At 40.0% G+C, this 20,509-nt stretch overlaps 1 protein-coding gene across 4 annotated transcripts in view; it reads right to left on the reverse strand.

The window, feature by feature from the left end:
• Positions 1–20,509, reverse strand: part of FSTL5 (follistatin like 5) — a 324,108-nt gene that overhangs the window by 248,726 nt on the left and 54,873 nt on the right. For all 4 annotated transcript variants that reach the window (XM_079991393.1, XM_079991391.1, XM_079991392.1 and 1 more), the window contains exon 3: positions 2,118–2,151. In XM_079991393.1, the coding sequence (XP_079847519.1) occupies positions 2,118–2,151 (34 nt within the window). The remainder of the gene's footprint in view (positions 1–2,117; positions 2,152–20,509) is intronic.

Raw genomic sequence — 20,509 nt, forward strand, 5'->3', positions numbered from 1 at the left:
AGAGCATGCCATGCACTCCTGTCTTCCACTGCCTGCCGCAGTTTGGTCAAACTCATGCTGGTAGCTTCGAGAGCACTATCCAACCATCTTGTTCTCTGACGTTCCCTTCTCCTTGTGCCCTCCATCTTTCCCAACATCAGGGTCTTTTCCAGGGAGTCTTCTCTTCTCACGAGGTGGCCAAAGTATTGGAGTCTCAGCTTCAGGATCTGTCCTTCCAGTGAGCACTCAGGGCTGATTTCCTTGAGAATGGATATGTTTGATCTTCTTGCAGTCCATGGGACTCTCAAGAGTCTCCTCCAGCACGATAATTCAAAAGCATCAATTCTTCGGTAATCAACCTTCTTTATGGTCCAGCTCTCACTTCCATATATCACTACTGGGAAAATTATAGCTTTAACTATATGGACCTTTGTTGGCAGGTGATACTGTCTAGGTTTGTCATCACTTTTCTCCCAAGAAGCATGCGTCTTTTAATTTTGTGACTGCTGTCACCATCTGCAGTGATCATGGAGCCCAAGAAAGTAAAATCCAGACTAATTTCCCCTATAGAAATTCATTTACTTTGAAAGGGAATGCCCCAGCAAGGTAACCAATTTGTAAATATCTGTTGTTGGCTGACTGCATGTCTACTGTGTGTTATGACATATGTAAAATATTACATATATTTCTGCATCGGGGGTGACATTTTCTCAATACTTTCCAAATGTAGTAGACTCCCCACTTTCTCCTTTAACTCATGGAGGAGAAGGAGAATAGTGATGGGAAGGGCAGAACTAGTGTGCTCATTTCCATGGTCCCACCTTGAGCGTTTATATAATCTCACTAGCAGATGGCATAGTAGAGTGGCAACACTCACCTGATCTCTGGTTGACCACATTGCTGCTGCCTACTGAGATCATCACTGTCATCAAGGCAGAGGGAGCATCAAGGCTGGCCTGGTGCAAATGCACTGGCAGAAGTGCCAGAGTAGCTCTGCTGGTGTGTTTGCTCTGCACCAACCTCACTGCTGCCTCATCTCTCCTAGTAAGTAATGCTAATATGGCTGACCAGAGGTCAGGCGAGTGCTGCCACCTGAACACATCTTCCACTACTGTTTAACTTCATACTGAATGCCTGAAGGTGAGTAATAAAAGCTTCATTTTAAAGATACTTGTTATGCTAAGCATGTTTGAGAACTCTTACCACAGCAACAAAACACAGGCATTACCATGTCTCATATATAAAGAGTTTTCTCTGAAATCCTAAAAATAAAATATTTTTCAACCCAATTTTAGCATGTGCAAGATGCAAACATGACATTTCTTGATTTGTTTCTTCTATACAAGGCTTACACACATCTGTTGTTCTGGACAAGGAAACTTTTACCTAACTTTGTTACATATCCTACTACTACTGCTAGCAAATATTACAGCATTCTGTATCAATTCAAATGAAGAGGTCTTCAATTAGTGTGATCAGATCTGTGAAACTCAAATATTTTGCACTAATTACACCAAGAAATGCTTACCTGATAAATTATTTCCTCTTACTTATTTGTATTACAGATACTTCTGGACAAAGCTCATTTGCATTGGCAATATTCCTTGTCTCGCCATAGGTACAGATTTAACCCCATACAACAGTTTCTACTTGGTGTAAGTTTAGGAAACAGAGTCAGGACCAACTACACCTCAATTTATACATTCTGCCATGACACACACTAGCAGTTTATCTTTTGCTGCTACTAAGAGTAATAAGTTTCCGTAAATATGCTGCTGTACAGTTTATTAGCTTTCCTCATACAACAGAAGCCAACCAAAATATGCTCAAAGAACAAGATGTGTAGGGATTTCTGAAATACAGAAATGCAATGTATCCTTATTTCCTATAGCCGATTCTGTTCAGGTCTTCATATATTCAGATGTAAAAGTAGAATTATCTCTGCACTGTGAGTAAAAATGCAGTGCTAGTATATTAGCCTCCAATTAGTGATAAAAATAAAGTTGGTAATTATTTTTTAAAAACATTCTATACTTTGTTCATCAACTTGAGTAGACTTTATAAGCCAGAAAATATGGCTTATAAAGATTTAAACATAAATAAGCAATTAAATAAAAACTACTACCATAGCAACATACCTTTATTTCTTGAATTCTCTGGACTCTTTTCTTGCTGTAATTGAAAAGAAAAAGCAACAGTTACTCCATCTATACTGCCTAAAGGCTAAGAATAACTTTATTACGCACAGATCAATGACAAAAAACCTTTTCATATAGAGTTGATAAGTATATGCAGAACAATTGATCCTTTACCGTAGGGAAAGTTCCACAGAATTCACCAAGATTAATTCAGTCAAGCAGTAATGCATATCAAAATCACCTTCTTAAGCTGAAATTCTAAGCACAAATACTTGTGAGTAAGCCCTGATGAAGACAATGGGCCTTCTGAGTAATCATGCACAGGATTGTTCTGTAACATTTGTTTAAGTTCTTCTCTTCCCCCAACAGCTCTGAACATAACCGACTTCAGCATTCATTTGCAGAAGAAAATTGCCAAGTACAGGAATCGCCCCCTATTTCCCATCATCTCAGATGTAAAGTTGGCGTCATGCATTTGCTGAAGTGACCTTGGCCTTAAAGGAAAGGAACTGCTGCAAATCTTTCACACACAAGGGCAGTTAGGGCCTGAATTGTTTCGTGGTATGTTCTGTGCTAAATGAAAAGACTGATAACTATAGTTGCAGCTTGACTGAGGCCTCTGGCTTCCTTCAGCTTTTGCAGAGAGCTGCATTCCACCTCATGGAATGGTAAATTTTTGAGCACCATTACCCCCAGTGCTCTAGAGCATCACAGTGTCTTCCATGAAGAAGATCATCCTGTTACAATTGTCTGGGACCATGATATCTCAAGGCCAGCCTTTTTCCATAAGAGCCTGCTGTGGGACATCACTCATCATCTTTTGATTAGTCCCATGCCCTCTGAATTACAGCAGGTGAGGTTGTAAGACAGCCACAGCTCAATTACAACACCAAGCTATTTCCTCCCTAAAGAGATCTGCAGGCAAGCAGCCCAAATTTGGCCTATGGTATGGATTGTCTGATATGCTATAGGGTTTGAGGCTATTTTATCTCTAGGCTTTCCTGCTACCTAGTTTCCTCAAAAAATATTCAGTTTTTATTGATTGGTCATTGTCTGAAAGGTAAAAGGACTTTAAAATGTTGCCAGTGATTGCCCCAGGGAGCTCCTTTTAACTAGACTTGCCAAAAGGCTAAACTCTGATCCCCTGTAGAAGCAACGACAACAATAAAACCCCTTTCAATTTGCACTGGCTTCTTAAATAGAAACAAGTGTTCACTAGGTTTTATTTAGCTTGGAATTTTGTTGTTCAAGTTTATATTGTAAACCACCCTGAGCCTTAATAATGAGGACTCAGTTTAAAAAACAACAAAAAACTCCACCTAAGTTATTCAAAATCAAATAGAAAAGCTGAGTAACTGTCCAAAGACATACAAAGTACACTGATGACTCGTGCAAGTCATCCATCTTACAAGCAGTTCCCTTGCCCTTATCAGACTCCAAAGCTAAAGTTGACAACTCATTTGTTCATTCATTTACATTTGCCTTCCTCTATGACACACATCTTATTTGTATCCAGGCAACCACAAGAGCATTATTTCTCATTCAAGCATTAACTGACATCATATTGCATTCTTCCAGCTTAATTTCTATGTATATTTCATTTTGACTGACAAGTCAATTCTATAAAAAATAGTGATGTTGTTATAACGTAAGAGTTTGGAAGTACAGTGCATCTACAATTCATACAGAGTTCTGAACAACTGCACAAGCTCCCCACTACATATTATATTTCCTACTCCCTGTCAAAAACTATAGCTGCAATCCTAAACACACTTACAAGACACTAAAAGTGGGGTTTACTTCTGAGGAGACACATGGAGGGCGGCATAATAATTCTATATTCCAATAGGCATACTGAGGTCAATTGGCTTAAACCCACATAAAATGAAATAAAAAAATTCCTTCCAGTAGCACCTTAAAGACCAACTAAGTTAGTACTTGGTATGAGCTTTCGTGTGCATGCACACTTCTTCAGATATTTTTTTTTTCAGATTCTTTTTTTTATTTTTTATTTTTTATTTTTGTTTGTTTTGACTATGGCAGACCAACACGGCTACCTATCTGTAACTGGAACCACATAAAATGATGCATGATAAGCAATTTATTGGTTATAAATCAAACAATAATTTATCCTTTTAACACCATTTTCTTTTGAACTTATTGGAAAATCTGAATCTAAATGCTTCACATAAATCAAGATTACTTGCAAAGTTGAACTGAGACTTGGCAAACAGGGCTCCATCTTTCCAAGCCTCTAATTTGATTCAGCACCTATTGTAACAGGTTTTTTTAATTTTGGTGAACCTACCTTGAAATTATTCATTCTTTATCCCTGTTGTTGTGGCACAGGAGTGCAATGGCAACAAATGAAATGACACTCAATGCCTCAAATTAGTATTGTTTAAAAAATATTATTGAAACATATATTTACTTGCAAAAATAAACAAGAGCTATTATCCTGTTATCACAAGAGAATGTGATCTTCTGTAACAAGATTTTCAAGATTAATTCTTTAAAGCAATTTGAAAGAAGCATTCTTCTTTCTGAACAAGCTATGATGTTCGTTGTTTACAAGTCTTGGCACAGGTTAAGACAGACTGCACAGCTTGTGATGCACCAGGCAAAATGCAGCAATAGATTGTGCCCTGTCAGGTTCTTGACAACCCCCTATATTTTTGTAGTTCCAAGAAAGCATCAAAAATAGAAAGTTTTCCTTACATGACTTTGGCTTGGTTTGTGAAGGCCTGGATTACAATACTCACCAAAACACACCTGAAAATTCTGAATATTGTATCTAATTTTTTAATTCAAGTTTCAACTTCTTTCTTTGAACAACTTGTGATTCAAATACGTTCAGGATAGGGTGACCATTTTTTTTCTGGAAGGTGTCTTGAGACTTTTAACAGCCACTTTGCTGGCAGAATTTAAGCAGGTGATGTGTCTTGCAAATTTCAACTCAATGCTGGGAAAGGGTTCTCTTGCTAAATCTCTCCGTAATGACTGGGGGAAATCAACATCCTTTATTCAGAAGCCACTAATCTGCAAACCTATGCATGTTTACTCAAAAGTAAGTTCCATGCAGTTCAAAGACTTTTACTCTCAGGTAACTGCATATAAAGGGAGGATTGCTTTCTAAGTGAGTTTGTGAACAAGTTGAGCACATTGTTGTAATATTCATATGAAAAGTATATTAGCCATTTGTAGTTGCACTGATTATAGTCACTGCAGTTGCAACAGCAGGGAAGAGGAGAAAATAAATTAGATTATCCTGCTGGCATCTACCTGAATTTCAGCTCTAAACTAACCTTCCCCCACTCAGCTTATCCAAAGTTAACAATAATTCAATTTTATTTTGGCATTTGCTAACCAGCTTCTTCCCGTTGAGCATAACACCACTACAAAAGGCCATTTCTGTGCTTTTACATACTAACATGAGTGTATCAAAACAGTAGGAAATGTTATTATAACAAAAGCACGTTCTCCAAGCTCATTCAGGCTTCTTACCCATCCAAAGCCATATTTGTGGATTACTTATATAACTAAATGAGATTCTCAAGGCCCACACTTCTACCAATAGAGGGTAGTTCTCTGGTCTGCTGTTTATAATTGTGGATGAACTAATTCTCTGGGGGTCTCCTCAAACTGGGTTGCGATTTTCCAGAATTTCACCCAAGAAAACCAGGGGGAACTTGGGACTTCCCTGGCAGGAACAGTGCTGGTGAAAGAAGAAAGGAAAAGAGAGAGTCACTTCTCCTTCCTTCGCCTTGGTCATCCCATCAAAATGACTTGGGTGATGGGTCATAGGGAATTGCCAGACCTTTGCCAGCACCTTACCCTGAAAGGAGGCCCAGATTCCACCAACAAGCACTAACCAGAAAACAGCTCCTGAGAAGACCATATTTGGCCACTGCCGGAAGGTTCCAACTGTGCCAGCAGGAGTAGGGCTGCACCCGCTCATTCATTTGCTTGATGGGAGAGGAGTATGAAGGATGAGGAAATCTGTTTCCTGGCTTTGGTAGTGGGGCATAAAGGAACCCTTCCCTGGAAATGCCTCTACTCAGAACAAATTTGGAAGTAAAACAAACAATATTACCAGCACTGGGAAATCAGGGTTGCCCCAGCCACACAGCTATTCCCAAAGACAGCATGCTATATGTTTTCATGTTACTGTGGGGTTTGTATTTAGAGGGAAGAGCCATAACTCAGGAGCAGAACACCTGATTTGCATGCAAAAAAATACCTGTTTCAATTCCCCTGTACTAAGATTTTCAGACTACCCCTTGTGTATATTTTCAAGTTTTCCTGGCAACTTTCTGTGTTTTAGTTATTATCAAATAACTCTGCTGATTTTCCGAGTCTCCAAGCTAATGTGCTCTGAGGCATTTCTGCAAATAAGTATTAAAATTCACAAGAAATGAGAGAGACCTGAAAGCGTTTTTCAGGAATTTTGGAGTGGGACCAGCTTGTCATTTTCTCACTCAAAGGCTCATTACTTTTAAGAGCTGCATGGAAGGTAATTTTTCCCCCTGCCTGTTGTGCAGTTATTAGATGCCGCGCCTCTGTCAGGAATAAAGGTGCAGGTCGTCTTGCATCATCAGAGTTAATTGAAAGTTCAGCCCAGTGTTAATGAAATCAGAAATGGCCCATCAAAGCTTCAGATTCACTTGATATTGCTGCTTTCCACATTCCTTCCTAGGCTTGAATACACATTGCTCTGTTCTGTTGCATATCAGAGTCACTTTAGTTAAATCCTGCTCAGGATTTAAATCAGTGGAAGAATGAGAACAAATTACAATCCACTGCCAATCAAGGTCTGCCTAACAAAAGGAAATTACAAAATATAAGAGCACCAAAGTGAACTAACAAGAGACATTCAATCGAGTTCTCTCTGCCTTCCTAACAAAAGTCACTAGACCTTACCCAGAAATCCAAAGGAATATTCTACAAAATAAAGTTCTGCTTATCATTGCAATGCCAAATTGGCTCCATTAACAAAAACTAGATCAGGTTAGAAGCAAGGTAGTAATGAAGTACCCAACCATTCCATCTTTGAAATGGACACAAGATCTTTGAACATACTAGACACAAAACATCCCATCAGGTGTCAAATAAATAAACAACTCTCTGACTTTTAAAATACATCTGAAGGCAGTCTTGTTTAGGGAAGCTTTTAATATTTGATGAATTATTGTATTTTAATATTTTGCTGGAAGCCGCCCAAAGTGGCTGGGGAAAGCCAGCCAGATGGTTAGGGTATAAATAAATTGTTGTTGTTGTTGTTATTGGTAGCAGTTCCCTGAGGAGGTACTTCTGACTATAGGTGGGGGAATTGCATTTCTGAATGTTTGCTTATGCAGCAGCAGCAACAACAATAACAGCAACACCAGCACCTTACTGCATGTAGAAAGCTAGTACAACAGGTAGAGGGCTAGACTACTACATTCTCATTAGTGCTCTGGTTTTCTCTTTACAAGGACTTTTCCCCATGGGAGAATATTCAGAAATGTTGTCCCATATCTCCAACCTGAAGGGGAACATATTGTTGTACCAAAGTTGTGTGTTTTAAAGTTCTCTGATGCTGGACCATAACCAGCTGGGGCAAGTTATTATGAATACAGTGAATGCATGCACAGGCATAACTGCAAACTATTTGTGCGGCTGTGCCATCTCAGAAACCTGCTTAAAACTTTGGTTTGCACAAGCCTACAAGGACATGTACAAAGATACATGATTTTACTTGATGTATACTTGATTTTAAATTTTGCTGATTTTATATATTGAAAATTATTTTTTATGTATATATACCACTTAGGGATCATTTCACTATTTAGAAGAATCTATCAGCTAGCTTAAATATAAATAAATATGCAGGTCATGCATGAGCTTAGTGCATCTACAGATACCAGCTGCATATTTTAGATGAAAGTTGTATGCATAGGGAAGTTTACAAAGCCATGCAAGAGATGCTCTCTCATACAGACCAATGGGGGAGAGAATATTCACTGATGTCAACAGAAACTTACACAAAAGTAAATTTGCATAATTGCATCTTTATGTTAAAAGACCCCTTGGACAATGGATGTTTCCGAAACAATGCCTAGCTAAAGTGTGTCTTATAAATAGATTTGTCGAAAGCATAGAAATATAAGAATTGCCATTGGAATTCTTAGAACTGCAGCTTTCATCCCGTTCCACAATGCCTAGCACACTGCCACTGTTAAAGGGTGAAAATATTATAATGACTATAGAATTTATCTGGTTGCCCATATGCTCTCTGAGCAGCACACAGAACAGCAACAGTCATATTACCTATTATTAAACTATATGGAGGTGGTGCAACATAAGCAACACACTGTTATTAATTAATATTGGTCCTTTACCAACAGAAGAAGTGATTTTACTATCCAGAACCCCCAGCTTGCTTAAATGTATGAACTAGGTTGGAACCCAGAGTGAAATAGCCAAGCTAATACCAGAGGATTTGCACCATGTTGCATCATGTTATGTTTCATCATCTCATGTCAGCCCAAACCAGTGAGGTGTATCAATGCACAGCACACCACTGCTGAAAAGAATTCTCTCCTTTGTGTCAGGCAGGCTGCATTCAATCCAGTCTTTTCAATGCACTGCGGATGAAAAGGGGAGAAGAAATTTCCACTGGGTTTGTGACGAGAAGAGATTCTGGATGGCTGACCACACAAATTGCTATTCTGGCATATTACGAGCTTCAAGCTACTTGCAATATATCTAAACTGGCATTGTTAAAAAAAAAACCTGATTTAAGTGCATTGAAATGCTTTAGCAAGAGTAAAAATATAATCTTTCCTTATTCCAGCTGCTATAAGCTGCAATCCAGAGCACACTTACTTGGAAATGAGTTACATAAAAATCAAGGGTATTCACTTCCAAGGATTAGGGTCAGGGTGACAGTCTCCATATAAAGATCAGCTCAATTCTTTTTACGATGTATTAGATATCCTGACATTATCATCATGCAGGGCTGTGCTGAGTGAACACCACAGGCATGGCTTGAAATTACTATGGGGTAAGGGATGCCTGCCTGTTATAACATCTTGCCTAGCAAAGAAAATCACCAAGAGAGTGGCAAATGTTAGAAGACATGCTCCCATATTGAATCTACATGGAGTGTCTGATTTGAAATGCAGCCCTTACCACTTTGTAAGCCTCTGGAGTATGTTAAAGGTGGAAGAACTATTTCCTTTAGACTCACTTGCTAAATTTCTAAATGTTGACAACCTTGAGCCCCTGGGATGGTTAGGTTGAAGTATGCTGATCTCTATGGCATGCTGTAACAACATGGTCATACGCTGAACAATAATTTTGAACAAACTGAATACTGCAGTTGCTAGTTCAATTACTGCTTTTTCGATAGGAAGGGCTGTAACACATGCTTTGCATGTAAGAGGTCCCAGATCCAGTGCCTGGCAACTTCAGCTAAGGCTTAGAAAGCTGAAACTCTGGAGAGCCACTACCAGTCAGCTTAGACCAAGCTTCTCCAATCTTTTGCCCTCTAGATTATTTTACACAGCTCTCATCATTCTTGACTATTGACCATGCTGACTGGTACTGACTAGAGTTGGGCATCCAACAACATCTAAGGGCACCATATTCAGGAAGGATTGTGTAGGCAGTAGTGCACTAGATGGACCAATGGTCTCACTCAGTATAATTCAACTTTCTATGTCCTGCCATGGGAAGCACCAGCTGGAGAACCACCAGGGTAAGAAGGCTCAGAGCCAGGGAATTGGTGGTGGGATGATGATGAGTGGTCAGAAGGAACAGACTGGGAGAAGGAGGTGTCAGAAACTGAAGCGGCAACAGGATTTAGTGAACAGGAAGAGGCTGTGGCAGAGATCAGTCCAGACTTAGAGGAAGAGGAGGACAGGGACCAGGAGGCAGAGATCAGGCAGGCTGCTGAAGAATCCAGGGAGTCTCCCCCTCCTGCTGTGACCATCACTCCTCCCCACGGTCTCCTAGAACACAAATGGTATTTGTGTGCTTTTGTGTTAACCCACACACACGGGTCTCTAGAGGGTTAAATATTTCTAATATATCCTTTTACCAATCCCCATCAAAACCTTGGCTTCCAACAGTGTCTCCATATAAGATGGAACCATTAGCATAGAATCCATATGTATATATGCTGGGGAAACAGGGTTGTAAGGAGATTACATAGTGCTGGCTCCAGGTTTTGGGGTGCTGTTGGGCAAGATGACCCCAGAAGGTACCTGAGTGGGCTCACCTTTTATTCAGTGCTGTATTAGTCCAGAATTTGAGTTTATTTACCAAGCTCTTAAACCAGGAACAAAATTTTGGATTTTATATGAACCAACATGAAACCACAGTACCTCTATCTGGGACAAAACGGAGAACACTGGTATAAACCAGGATCTAGTACAGACCAGGATTGATATGCCAAGAGTACATGAAAGGAGGAGGGGTGGCTGATGCAATGGAAAATATCCATTGGAATAATGATTGTAATCTACAGCTGTATTATTTTAACAAATGCCATGGAAATAAGAACCACAGAGAGAGAGAGAATAAACTCATCAGTTTCTTCAGTTGTAGTAGAAAACATTTTAACTTTTTAAACTGAAGTTAAAAAGAACAAATTGTGCTTCCATATCCTCCCACAACATCTAACCTTAGCTATATCTTTTATACTAAAATAAAATAGTGGGATCTAAACACCTTCCAACAGGCACAGCATTCATTAGTCTAGCACACAACGTCATCTGTTATTTGACATGCAGATGAATTATTAGAATGCTGCAAACATAAATCACTAATTAAAAGGAAGTTGGGTGGAAGAGGGTGTACAAACCCATTTGTTTTAACATACTTTGGATAATGAAAGCTAGTCATCAGCTTCACTGTATGCTCTTGTTATAGGTTCTGGGTGCCTGAGTTTGTGGGTGTAAGTCACCCATAATTCTTGGATTCAGTAAAAGTTAGAATTAATCAAGGTTTGAAACCCCTGGATTTAGTTTCTGCTAATGAGCCAGACTAGCTCAGCAGATAGAGGCCATTGGTCGAACAAAGACCATTAACCCATTAAGAAGGCAATTAACAGAAGACTCTCTGCCAGACACAGATGGGGGAGACCCTGCCCTGAGCTCTGGGTAATTAGCAAAAGACAACCCCAGAGTTGGAACGGGGAAGTTTCCAGAATTTCAGTGGGCAGCTGAAGTAAGCAAATGGGAGAAAAGTGTCAATTTTTCAAGCTGGAGGGAGGGTAGACCACGAGGTGGGTAGTCTGTTCTATGCTGCAGACAGCATCAAATATGGTTGGGGTCTCTTGGTATCTGAGGCTGCAGCAATAGGAGGAACAGCACCCTCTTAGAATGTAAACACTGCGCTCTCACCATTTTGGTCAGGTTGTATATATGCGTAAATAAACCATATATCATATTGCAATGCAATTGTGTATGCAGTTGCTCCCATGCATGCAAGGATGCCCTGGAGCCTGAGCTTTCATTTTTTTAAAATGTGAGTATCTAGCCCTTACAGAAGGCAAGTAATGACCGGGGGGGATGGACGATGACACTTTCCAGACAGGTTTCATATAGAGCAGTTCCAGAAGCCTGAAGGGCCGCTGCCCTTCCACTCTGGCTGTGAAATAACCCCCTCCTCTGCTTTTTGGAGGGAAAGTGGTTGCAGCAGTCAAAGGCAGGCCTACCTGCTATTTGTGGGGTTTGGAGGAAGGGTGTGTGAGGGCAAAATATGGCAGTGGAATGTTGACAAGGCACATATTTTATTGCCCAGAAGGGCTTTTGAACAGAATGGGGGGAAGATAAACAATGATAGAGATAGCTTCCTCCCAGACTTCTCCTCATCCACTCGCCCATGTTGTTGTTGGTTTATATATTTGCTGTGGACAGCAGAGATTTTGAAGGAATGGAAAAAGAAGCTGTGATATAGGGAGTTTCTGTCCCCCCCTCACCTTCTTGTTCCATCCTACCTAAAGGAACCACAATTTGATGTCTATTACATTAGCACTAAGTTCCATTTTGTAGTCATTTTAAACCATATTCCATATCTTCACAATACAGCTAAGAGATGATGACTTATCCAGGGCAAGAAGTAAGCCTTGAGGAGTTAATGGTGAGTTAAGCCCACATGCTCAGAGTATTTTTTTAAAAAAAATCAGTATGTTTTTTAAAAAGCTTTTAGATTTGCTTATAATGCCGAGGTTTTGTTTGATTTTTTGTAGTCCACAAACACATTTGCCAATGTAGTCATGTTAGTCTTTAGGATTCCACAAGAGGTGGCACCTTATTTCATGTGTTTCTTTTGGGAAAGGAGCCCATATTTTGGGAAGTGCAACCCAAAAGGGCACCCAACCACCTTTATCCACCCTTGGCTTTAATACTGGTAATGTCAGACAGAATACAGAAGAAACTTCAGATGCACACTTCAGCCAATGTGGGGGTTTTACATTTGTGCTATAGACTGATGTAAGGCAAAGACTCAGGTGTGGAAATGTCATTAAGCCTCCAGATCTGAAGAAAGTGAGAGCATAATGTGAGAGGACAGATTTCCATGAGACTACAGTGATTAATCAAACATCATTGTTAGCTCTCCCAGCAATTTAAGCTAAGCATACCTGCCATATGTAATGACAGCCAGGAAGCACATAGCAGAAGAGAGTTACAGATATCCATCTAAAATGAGACTTGGTCTGGAATGGTATTATAACAGAATAAGCCGGCTAGTGAGAATGAGAAATTGAACATACTCTGCTTTCCTCCTGATAAGAGGCAGGTTGTTAGGAGGATGCAATTCCCCCTTACTTAGGGAGGAACACCACTGCATTTACTGGACACTGTCCTTTCCCCTTTTCATTTTAGACAGAGGTTCTGCAGCCAGGTAAAAGCAGCCCTGCTTTTTCTTTCAAAATTCAAACTCCACGGATAGCAGCACAACAACGGGATCAATTTGAGAGACAGTAATAAGGAAGACAAATCTGCTTTAAAAGCAACCAATTTACTGTCACTAAGCTTACACATGCATGCAATGTATGCATGCATACACATACCCAGTTGATGATACTTGAAAAAGCATTTTCCCTGAAATTGCTGCCTAAGGTGAAGAGACCGAATGAGCAGCAGGTTGCAAGTAGCTCCTGCAGGAATTACATATTCCAGCTGCAGTTAGACTCATTTGCTCTGATTAGCACCATGGTTAAAAGCAGCTGCCAGCATCTTCTATTTTTATCCCGTCTTTTAAATTCTAAGAAGTTGTTCCACCAGATGACAAGCACATTCCTCATTTTGATTCCTGCACACACTCCTCTGTAGAGTGGACCAGGTACCTCAACAGGATAGAGAATTATTGAAAGGCTTCATTACTGTTATATTTATATTTATATTAATGAAGCCCATCTTCAGGTTTAAGGCAAAGCTCCCTCTGCTGAACCCCCAACAGACAGCTAAAAAAAATTGAATTCACACAATGACCAGGAGCAAGCAATACAATTGATGTTACCATTTTTAAACTATGTGCAGTATTGATATTGTATATCAGTTCCCCAGGACTGGAGGAGGGAGCAGAAAGCTTGGGATTATGTTCAGCCCACTCCAAAATGGGGGCTCTAGAAACCTATCCTGGTCCCAGGGTCCATGCCCGGCACCACTGTATTTATTATGCTTAATGCAAATATTTAACTTCCATAGTAATGGAACATATTACGTGTTTATTTAAAATATCTGAGAATACTATTGACATCTGCAGCAGCAAACAATATCATGATGCTACACTAGCCACACACACACATGCTGAAATTCTGATAAAGTTTCACCATGAGACTATACTTACTCAAACTTACAAATATTATTTGGCATTTCTGCATTGATTTCATTATCACAAGATTCTCTCTGGTTTAGTACAGAGGTAAAGAAACTAATTTGGTTAACAGTATGACCTCAACAAGTCCTTTACCTAGAACAGTTTCGTAAGCGGATTTGTTGCACATTTAACTAGCTCCCTCTTTTGAATGGCTTAGCTAAATAGAGCAAGGAGTTTCTGACCTTGTAATGAATCACAAATTCTCCTTTTCTACATAAGCCATGGGAAGTGATTCACTGCTGTAGCATGTGCAGTCTAATTGCGTGTTTTGAGGTGAGAGTTTGAATCCAAAAAGAAGTGTTTAAGATGTAAACAGCTTTATTTAATAAATAAATACCTTCCCTTCAGTCTATGATGCTTTCCTAATCTCGTATGCCTCCCTACACAATATGTTGCCTTGTCAGCCCTCCGTATTAATGACGTCTGATTTGTTGTGCTGGTGTTGCCCAGAGGCTATAATGAGATTATGTCACACTGATCCTCCCTGCTCTACAGGCTGCCAGATCCCCTGTTCCTAACAAACAATGCCGCTCATAGGTCTGGCTGTATCACTCAGGCTCTAGCCTCTGCTGTCTGCATCAATAGATCCTGTCTACAGGATCCCCAGAACACACTCTTCCCTCTGAGTTTCATGCTCTTCATCTCCTCTTTCCAACTCCCCATCCTCTTTTCTCTTTAATTGCAACCAGAGATGGATAGACCACTGAATTCAGAGCCATCCCAGTTCTTAGAACAGAGATGCCTAAGTCTGCCCTGTCCCATTTTCAACCCAAAACAAAGCCCTGTGTTGCAATAGGAACCAATCACAACAATACAAACACAAAACGTTAGTAAGAATATGTAAGTAAGATTCATGCTAAGGATCAGTGCTCACTAGATAGTGTAGCTGCTATCTAATGAGCACTGATCCTTAGCATGAATCTTACTTACATATTCTGTTGAAAAATATTGGCTGATGAAGACTATTATGAAACAGTAGTATCATTCTGGAGACACTGTCCTTTTGAGGCTTTTGAGACGTCTTCCGTTGAAACTTTTGAAAGACTATTGAGAGACTTTACTTTTGAAACTTTTGAGACATCTTCTGTTGAAACTTTTGAAAGACTATTGTGAGTGTTAAGTTGTGGGTGAAGATATCAGACGACACAAGGATTCTTCAAACAGCTCTTGTTTATTCACAGGCCAGAACAGAACTGATCTGAAGGGTTCAGCCAGCATGCTTATATGGAGCTCCACTAGAACGCTACAGTAACAACTTTCTGTAACTATCCAATCACTGAACGTCACTTTCAATTCTTTATTTGCATATGTGGACCTGAGTGAAAACTATCTACAGTATCCCCCTGCTGGCCCAGGGTGAGAACTTCAGTACATAACAGTGAGACTGTCCTTAGACATCTGTGTTGAACACACTGCTTGACAGTCCTTGCTACCACTCTGTTATATTGTACATATGAACTTTGATTGGCTTATTCCTATAATTTGAATGACATCATTATTCTATTATATATTCTCTACTATTAGCCCACGTGTTGTGTTTGATCTGTCCCATTTTCAGGCAGATTTTTAAGGGAAAATACTTAACACTGGCAGGAATTATCTCATCAGGAGGCCCATTCCCCACCATGTAGAAATTGGAGCTTTAATGTGGTGGCACCTATGCTTTGTAACGCCTACCTATTAAATATCAGAGAGGCCCTATCTGTAGTGATGTTTTGGAGCCTGTGGAACACATTCCTTTTTCAGTAGTCATTTTCAGATACCTTTCTCCTAGTCTGCATCTGTATTGTATTTGAAATTGTTTTCCACATATGAAATTGTATTTATTGTTGATGCTTTTAGTATGACATCACTTTGAGATATTTTGTGGGAAGCAATTTATAAATGGAAACAAACAAATAAATAATATGCCCAGAAGCATGCATTATAAATGCTGTATATATAAAAACAACTTACAATGTGGCCTGAGAGCTTTCCGGAATTTTTAAAATGCTTTTTTATTTAATTGCCACCATTTCTAGCTGCATTTCCCTTATGTGATTTGCCATTCCACTCAACACCACAGGTGGGAGGTAAAGAGAAGCAGGGGGAGACAGGACTGAATCTTTGTCCAGTGAGAACTGGGAAGAGTAACTAGCTTGGCCAAAGAACTGTATCCCAAAAGGCTTTTCCTGGTTGGAGACCAGAACTGTAACGAGTGGTGATGGGCTACCTGAAATTAATGAGAAGCAGCGGGGGAAGGGTATACATTGGCTAGAAAGAGTTTTAACCATTGTCAACTATTTAAAATCATTTAGCTATTTCCAAGGTTCTGTTGCTGGGTTATTATTATTATTAGTAGTAGTAGTAGTTCTACCCGGACACTGAGGTCCAGCACCGAGGGCCTTCTGGCGGTTCCCTCACTGCGAGAAGCCAAGTTACAGGGAACCAGGCAGAGGGCCTTCTCGGTAGTGGCGCCCTCCCTGTGGAACGCCCTCCCACCAGATGTCAAAGAAAACAACAACTACCAGACTTTTAGAAGACATCTGAAGGCAGCCCTGTTTAGGGATGCTTTTAATGTTTGATGTATCATAGTATTTTAATATTCTTTTGGAAGCCGCCCAGAGTGGCTGAGGAGGCCCAGCCAGATGGGCGGGGTATAAATAATAAATTATTATTAGTAGTAGTAGTAGTAGTAGTACAGTGGTACCTCGGATTACAGATGCTTCAGGTTACAGATGCTTCAGGTTACAGATTCCGCTAACCCAGAAATATTACCTTGGATTAAGAACTTTGCTTCAGGGTGAGAACAGAAATCGCGCGGCGGAGGTGTGGCAGCAGCGGGTGGCCCCATTAGCTAAAGTGGTGCTTCAGGTTAAGGATAGTTTCAGGTTAAGTATAGACCTCTGGAACAAATTAAGTACGTAACCAGAGGTACCACTGTAGTAGTAAGTGATGTCAGGCTCTACTATAGTTTTATGCTGTGTGTTTTCATAAAATGATATTTAATTAACTTTTGATGGGTTTTTACTTCCATGATGCATTGTATTTTATATACTGGAAGACATCTTGTGAGGACACAGTCCTAAAAGTCCACATTGTCCTCTTTTTAATAAATAAAATTAATCTACCCCAGGGTTGCTCCCATGCAAGCGTGCAGGGGATCTCATCCAATAAATTCTGTGGAATTTATTTCAGAGTAAACATGCATAGGATTGGGCTGTGGTTTACCACCTCCACTCTCCCAAAATGAAACTTATTAAAAGATATTTCAATAGTCTCTGAGGAAAAAATACTGTTTTCCAAATTACACATCATTTATACTACTACCCCCCTGCACGCACAGGTACAATTTGGCATCCACACAATTCCCACTGTGTAGCTAATAGCTATAAAATTATTAATGTTACTTATTTCCCTAAAACCCTTCTCTCAGAAATAGCATTTTAGTGTGATTTTTTCCTTTTAAGTCACATAATTTGTGCTTCCTTTTTCTCTCTGCTTCTGCTGGGAACTGCCAGATCTTATCAAGTCAAATGTAACAAATTGTTCATAGCTCTCTGCAATAACAATAACAATAACAATAGCATTTTTTTTTAAAAAAAAGAACTTGACATAATAAATCTCAGACAAGGACAAGAATTAGACAATAAAATCCAACTATATCTAATCTTCATTAGCAATTATGGTCTCATGTATGCTGGAGCTGCTTCTTGGGGAAAAAATGGAATAAAGGAATCATACGTCTTCCCACCTGCATTGATTAACAAAAAAGGAACTTCAAAATTTTCTAGGGGCAAATTGTTATTTACACTATTCCTTTTAAAAGGGCAGATAAGGTAGTGGTGTAGTTGTATGGGAAAAAAAGGTGGATGTGCTATAAATATTAATAATTTGTCTCTCTCCTTTGGTGAAGTGCTGAATAAAATCTTAACAGGACAAAGGCACATTCAAATAGGAGATTTGATGAGAGATTATATTACAGTATTATACTGCCCACTGTGTGACATTTCAGAAACTCGAATACAAAATTAAGATGGTATCTTTTTATTAAGTCTGAGCCTTTCAGATTTATTTTATGGTGAAGCCTGCATTTTAAATACTAAAGCTGTGCAACCAATTCAGGCCAAATCAAATTGGGCTAAATAAGAGCCAGTCCGGAGCATGTTGCGTCAACCTGGAGTGATACAGAGCAGTTTGAAGTTCAAAACACTCTGTAAGAAAGCCAGACAGTCTGTCCCCAAAGTGTTACAATTATAAATTCCAACTCCATATAAGAAGGATGCCAAGGGGGTGGGGGGTGGGAGGTGGGAGGCTAGATTTCGCTCACTAAAAGCTCCAATCCAAGTTTCCAATCCAGAGCTAGAACTTCACCAACACTCTTGAATTCTAGTGCCTGCTAACTTCTGCCACCCTTTCCCTGCCCGCCTAGCTGCTTTTCAGTGGAGCTGTGCACAGCTCCCTCGATCCAGCCCACGGCTCAAAATCTGGGGGGTGCCATCAGGCCCACTTTCCCTTGGACAGTCCAAGGATCACCTGCCTCAGACCCACCTCAGACCCAGTCCCAAATAAGTTTGAGAGGTGGGGATAATGTTCAATAAAACATGTGGCTGGGAGAGAGCAGACACGGCATCTCCCTCTCTCCTGACTGAAAGCGGGATGTGTGTGTCCTATTTTGCAGAGTGCTCCTTCACTAGCAGCTAGGCTGTCTGTCTTTCTTTGACTTAGCTACCTGGAAGATGGAAGTGCACCTTTCAATCAATTTGATTTTGTTTGTTTTTTCCATCCTCATGGAACAGGTCAAATAGGAACATGAGAATTGGTGGGACTGAACACTCAACAGACTGTACAAGCTTTCAAGGTGACTAGCCAAAAGAAACTAGCAGAAATCCAATTTTGTAGGATTAGTCTCACCTGGAAGGGCTACCTTATCACTAAGGTCCAATGCAAGTGAATGGATGTGCCAAAGACCCTAATTTCCAAATCACAATTCAGATCCTGCATCCAGAACTCGTTGGAGTGAGTCTGGATTACTTTCGTCTAAAACAGAGTCTAATTCAACCTACCAATCAAATCCCAAAGCAAACTGGGATACCTTGTACAGCCCCACTAGCTTGTAAAAAATAAAACACTGTAGCTACATGGCCAGGATTGAACAATCCCTCATGGAAGAACATAGGTTTTTGGGATTGCAAGACATTCATGTTTACTTTAAATTATGGTAAATTTATAATTTATTACTAAAGAGTTTTTAACTGGAATACACCTCCCAGTACGTAGAGGGTAACAGTTCTGTACCCTGCACCATCTACTTCGTCTCTTTCTCTTTCCCTTAACCTCAAATTGACACATTTTAGGTTCACCATCATCAGGAAGCCAATATATATCTAATATTTTTGCCATGCTAATAGCCTGGTCTTATGTTCTTTTATGTTAAGCAAGCTTTGAATCTCTCGATCCACATGCTCTGAACTGCAAGCTAAACTTTCTGCCTGGACCAGATATACTGGGGTCTCAATGCCATTGGACGCCTCATTTATTTAGATCCATTCGCTGTGCTGTTACAACAGTGGATGCATAGTCCTTTTATATCAGCATTGCAAGAATGTCCTTGTGTTGTGTAATCTTCTTAAAAATAACTTCTTGCAACACACCTTAAGGACTCTTGAAAAATACTTTTCTCCCTAAAACTGGTATAAAATGTCAGCAATTTACACTGGCAATGGGAGTTTGGTCTTTCAAAAGGCAAATAGAAAGGAGCTGGACAAGTCTATCCTATATTCCTAAATAACCACTTCAACTGTTACATTACAACTCTTACACTGTAAGATTGGCTTGACAACGTGATAAAAATCCATTGTCGGTGTTTTGCACTGGGCAACACGTTGAATTTGGTTGTGGAAAATTTTAATTCCAACTGCTGCTTATCCAATAAAGATCACCACCTAGCCTCAAGTGTGGCACTCCCTAGCAGCCTAAAGTCAAGCATATTACCGTAAGCTTCTCAAAATGAATGGCAATGTTTCCAAATTCAAGTCATAAGCAACTGGACATGTCAATTAGAAGAAGAAGAAGAGTTTGGATTTGATATCCCACTTTATCACTACCCGAAGGAGTCTCAAAGCGGCTAACATTCTCCTTTCCCTTCCTCCCCCACAACAAACACTCTGTGAGGTCAGTGGGGCTGAGAGACTTCAAAGAAGTGTGACTGGCCCAAGGTCACCCAGCAGCTGCATGTGGAGGAGTGGAGACGCGAACCCGGTTCACCAGATTACGAGTCTACCACTCCTAACCACTACACCACACTGGCTCCTATTAAGAGTTATATACTTTATTTCTTCCATTACATTCAACACTCTTGAAATCTACTTGGGTGGGTGGGTAGCTCAGTTGGTGAGAGTGTGGTGCTGATAATGCCAAGGTTGCAGGTTTGATCCCCGTATGGGACAGTTACATATTCCTCCATTGCAGGGGGCTGGACTGATGTTTCTCAGCATCCTTTCCAACTCTACAATTGTATGATTCTATGACTTAGTACCCAT

This window comes from Podarcis cretensis (assembly GCF_951804945.1).
Source record: "Podarcis cretensis genome assembly, chromosome: 9".
Lineage (NCBI taxonomy): Eukaryota > Metazoa > Chordata > Lepidosauria > Squamata > Lacertidae > Podarcis > Podarcis cretensis.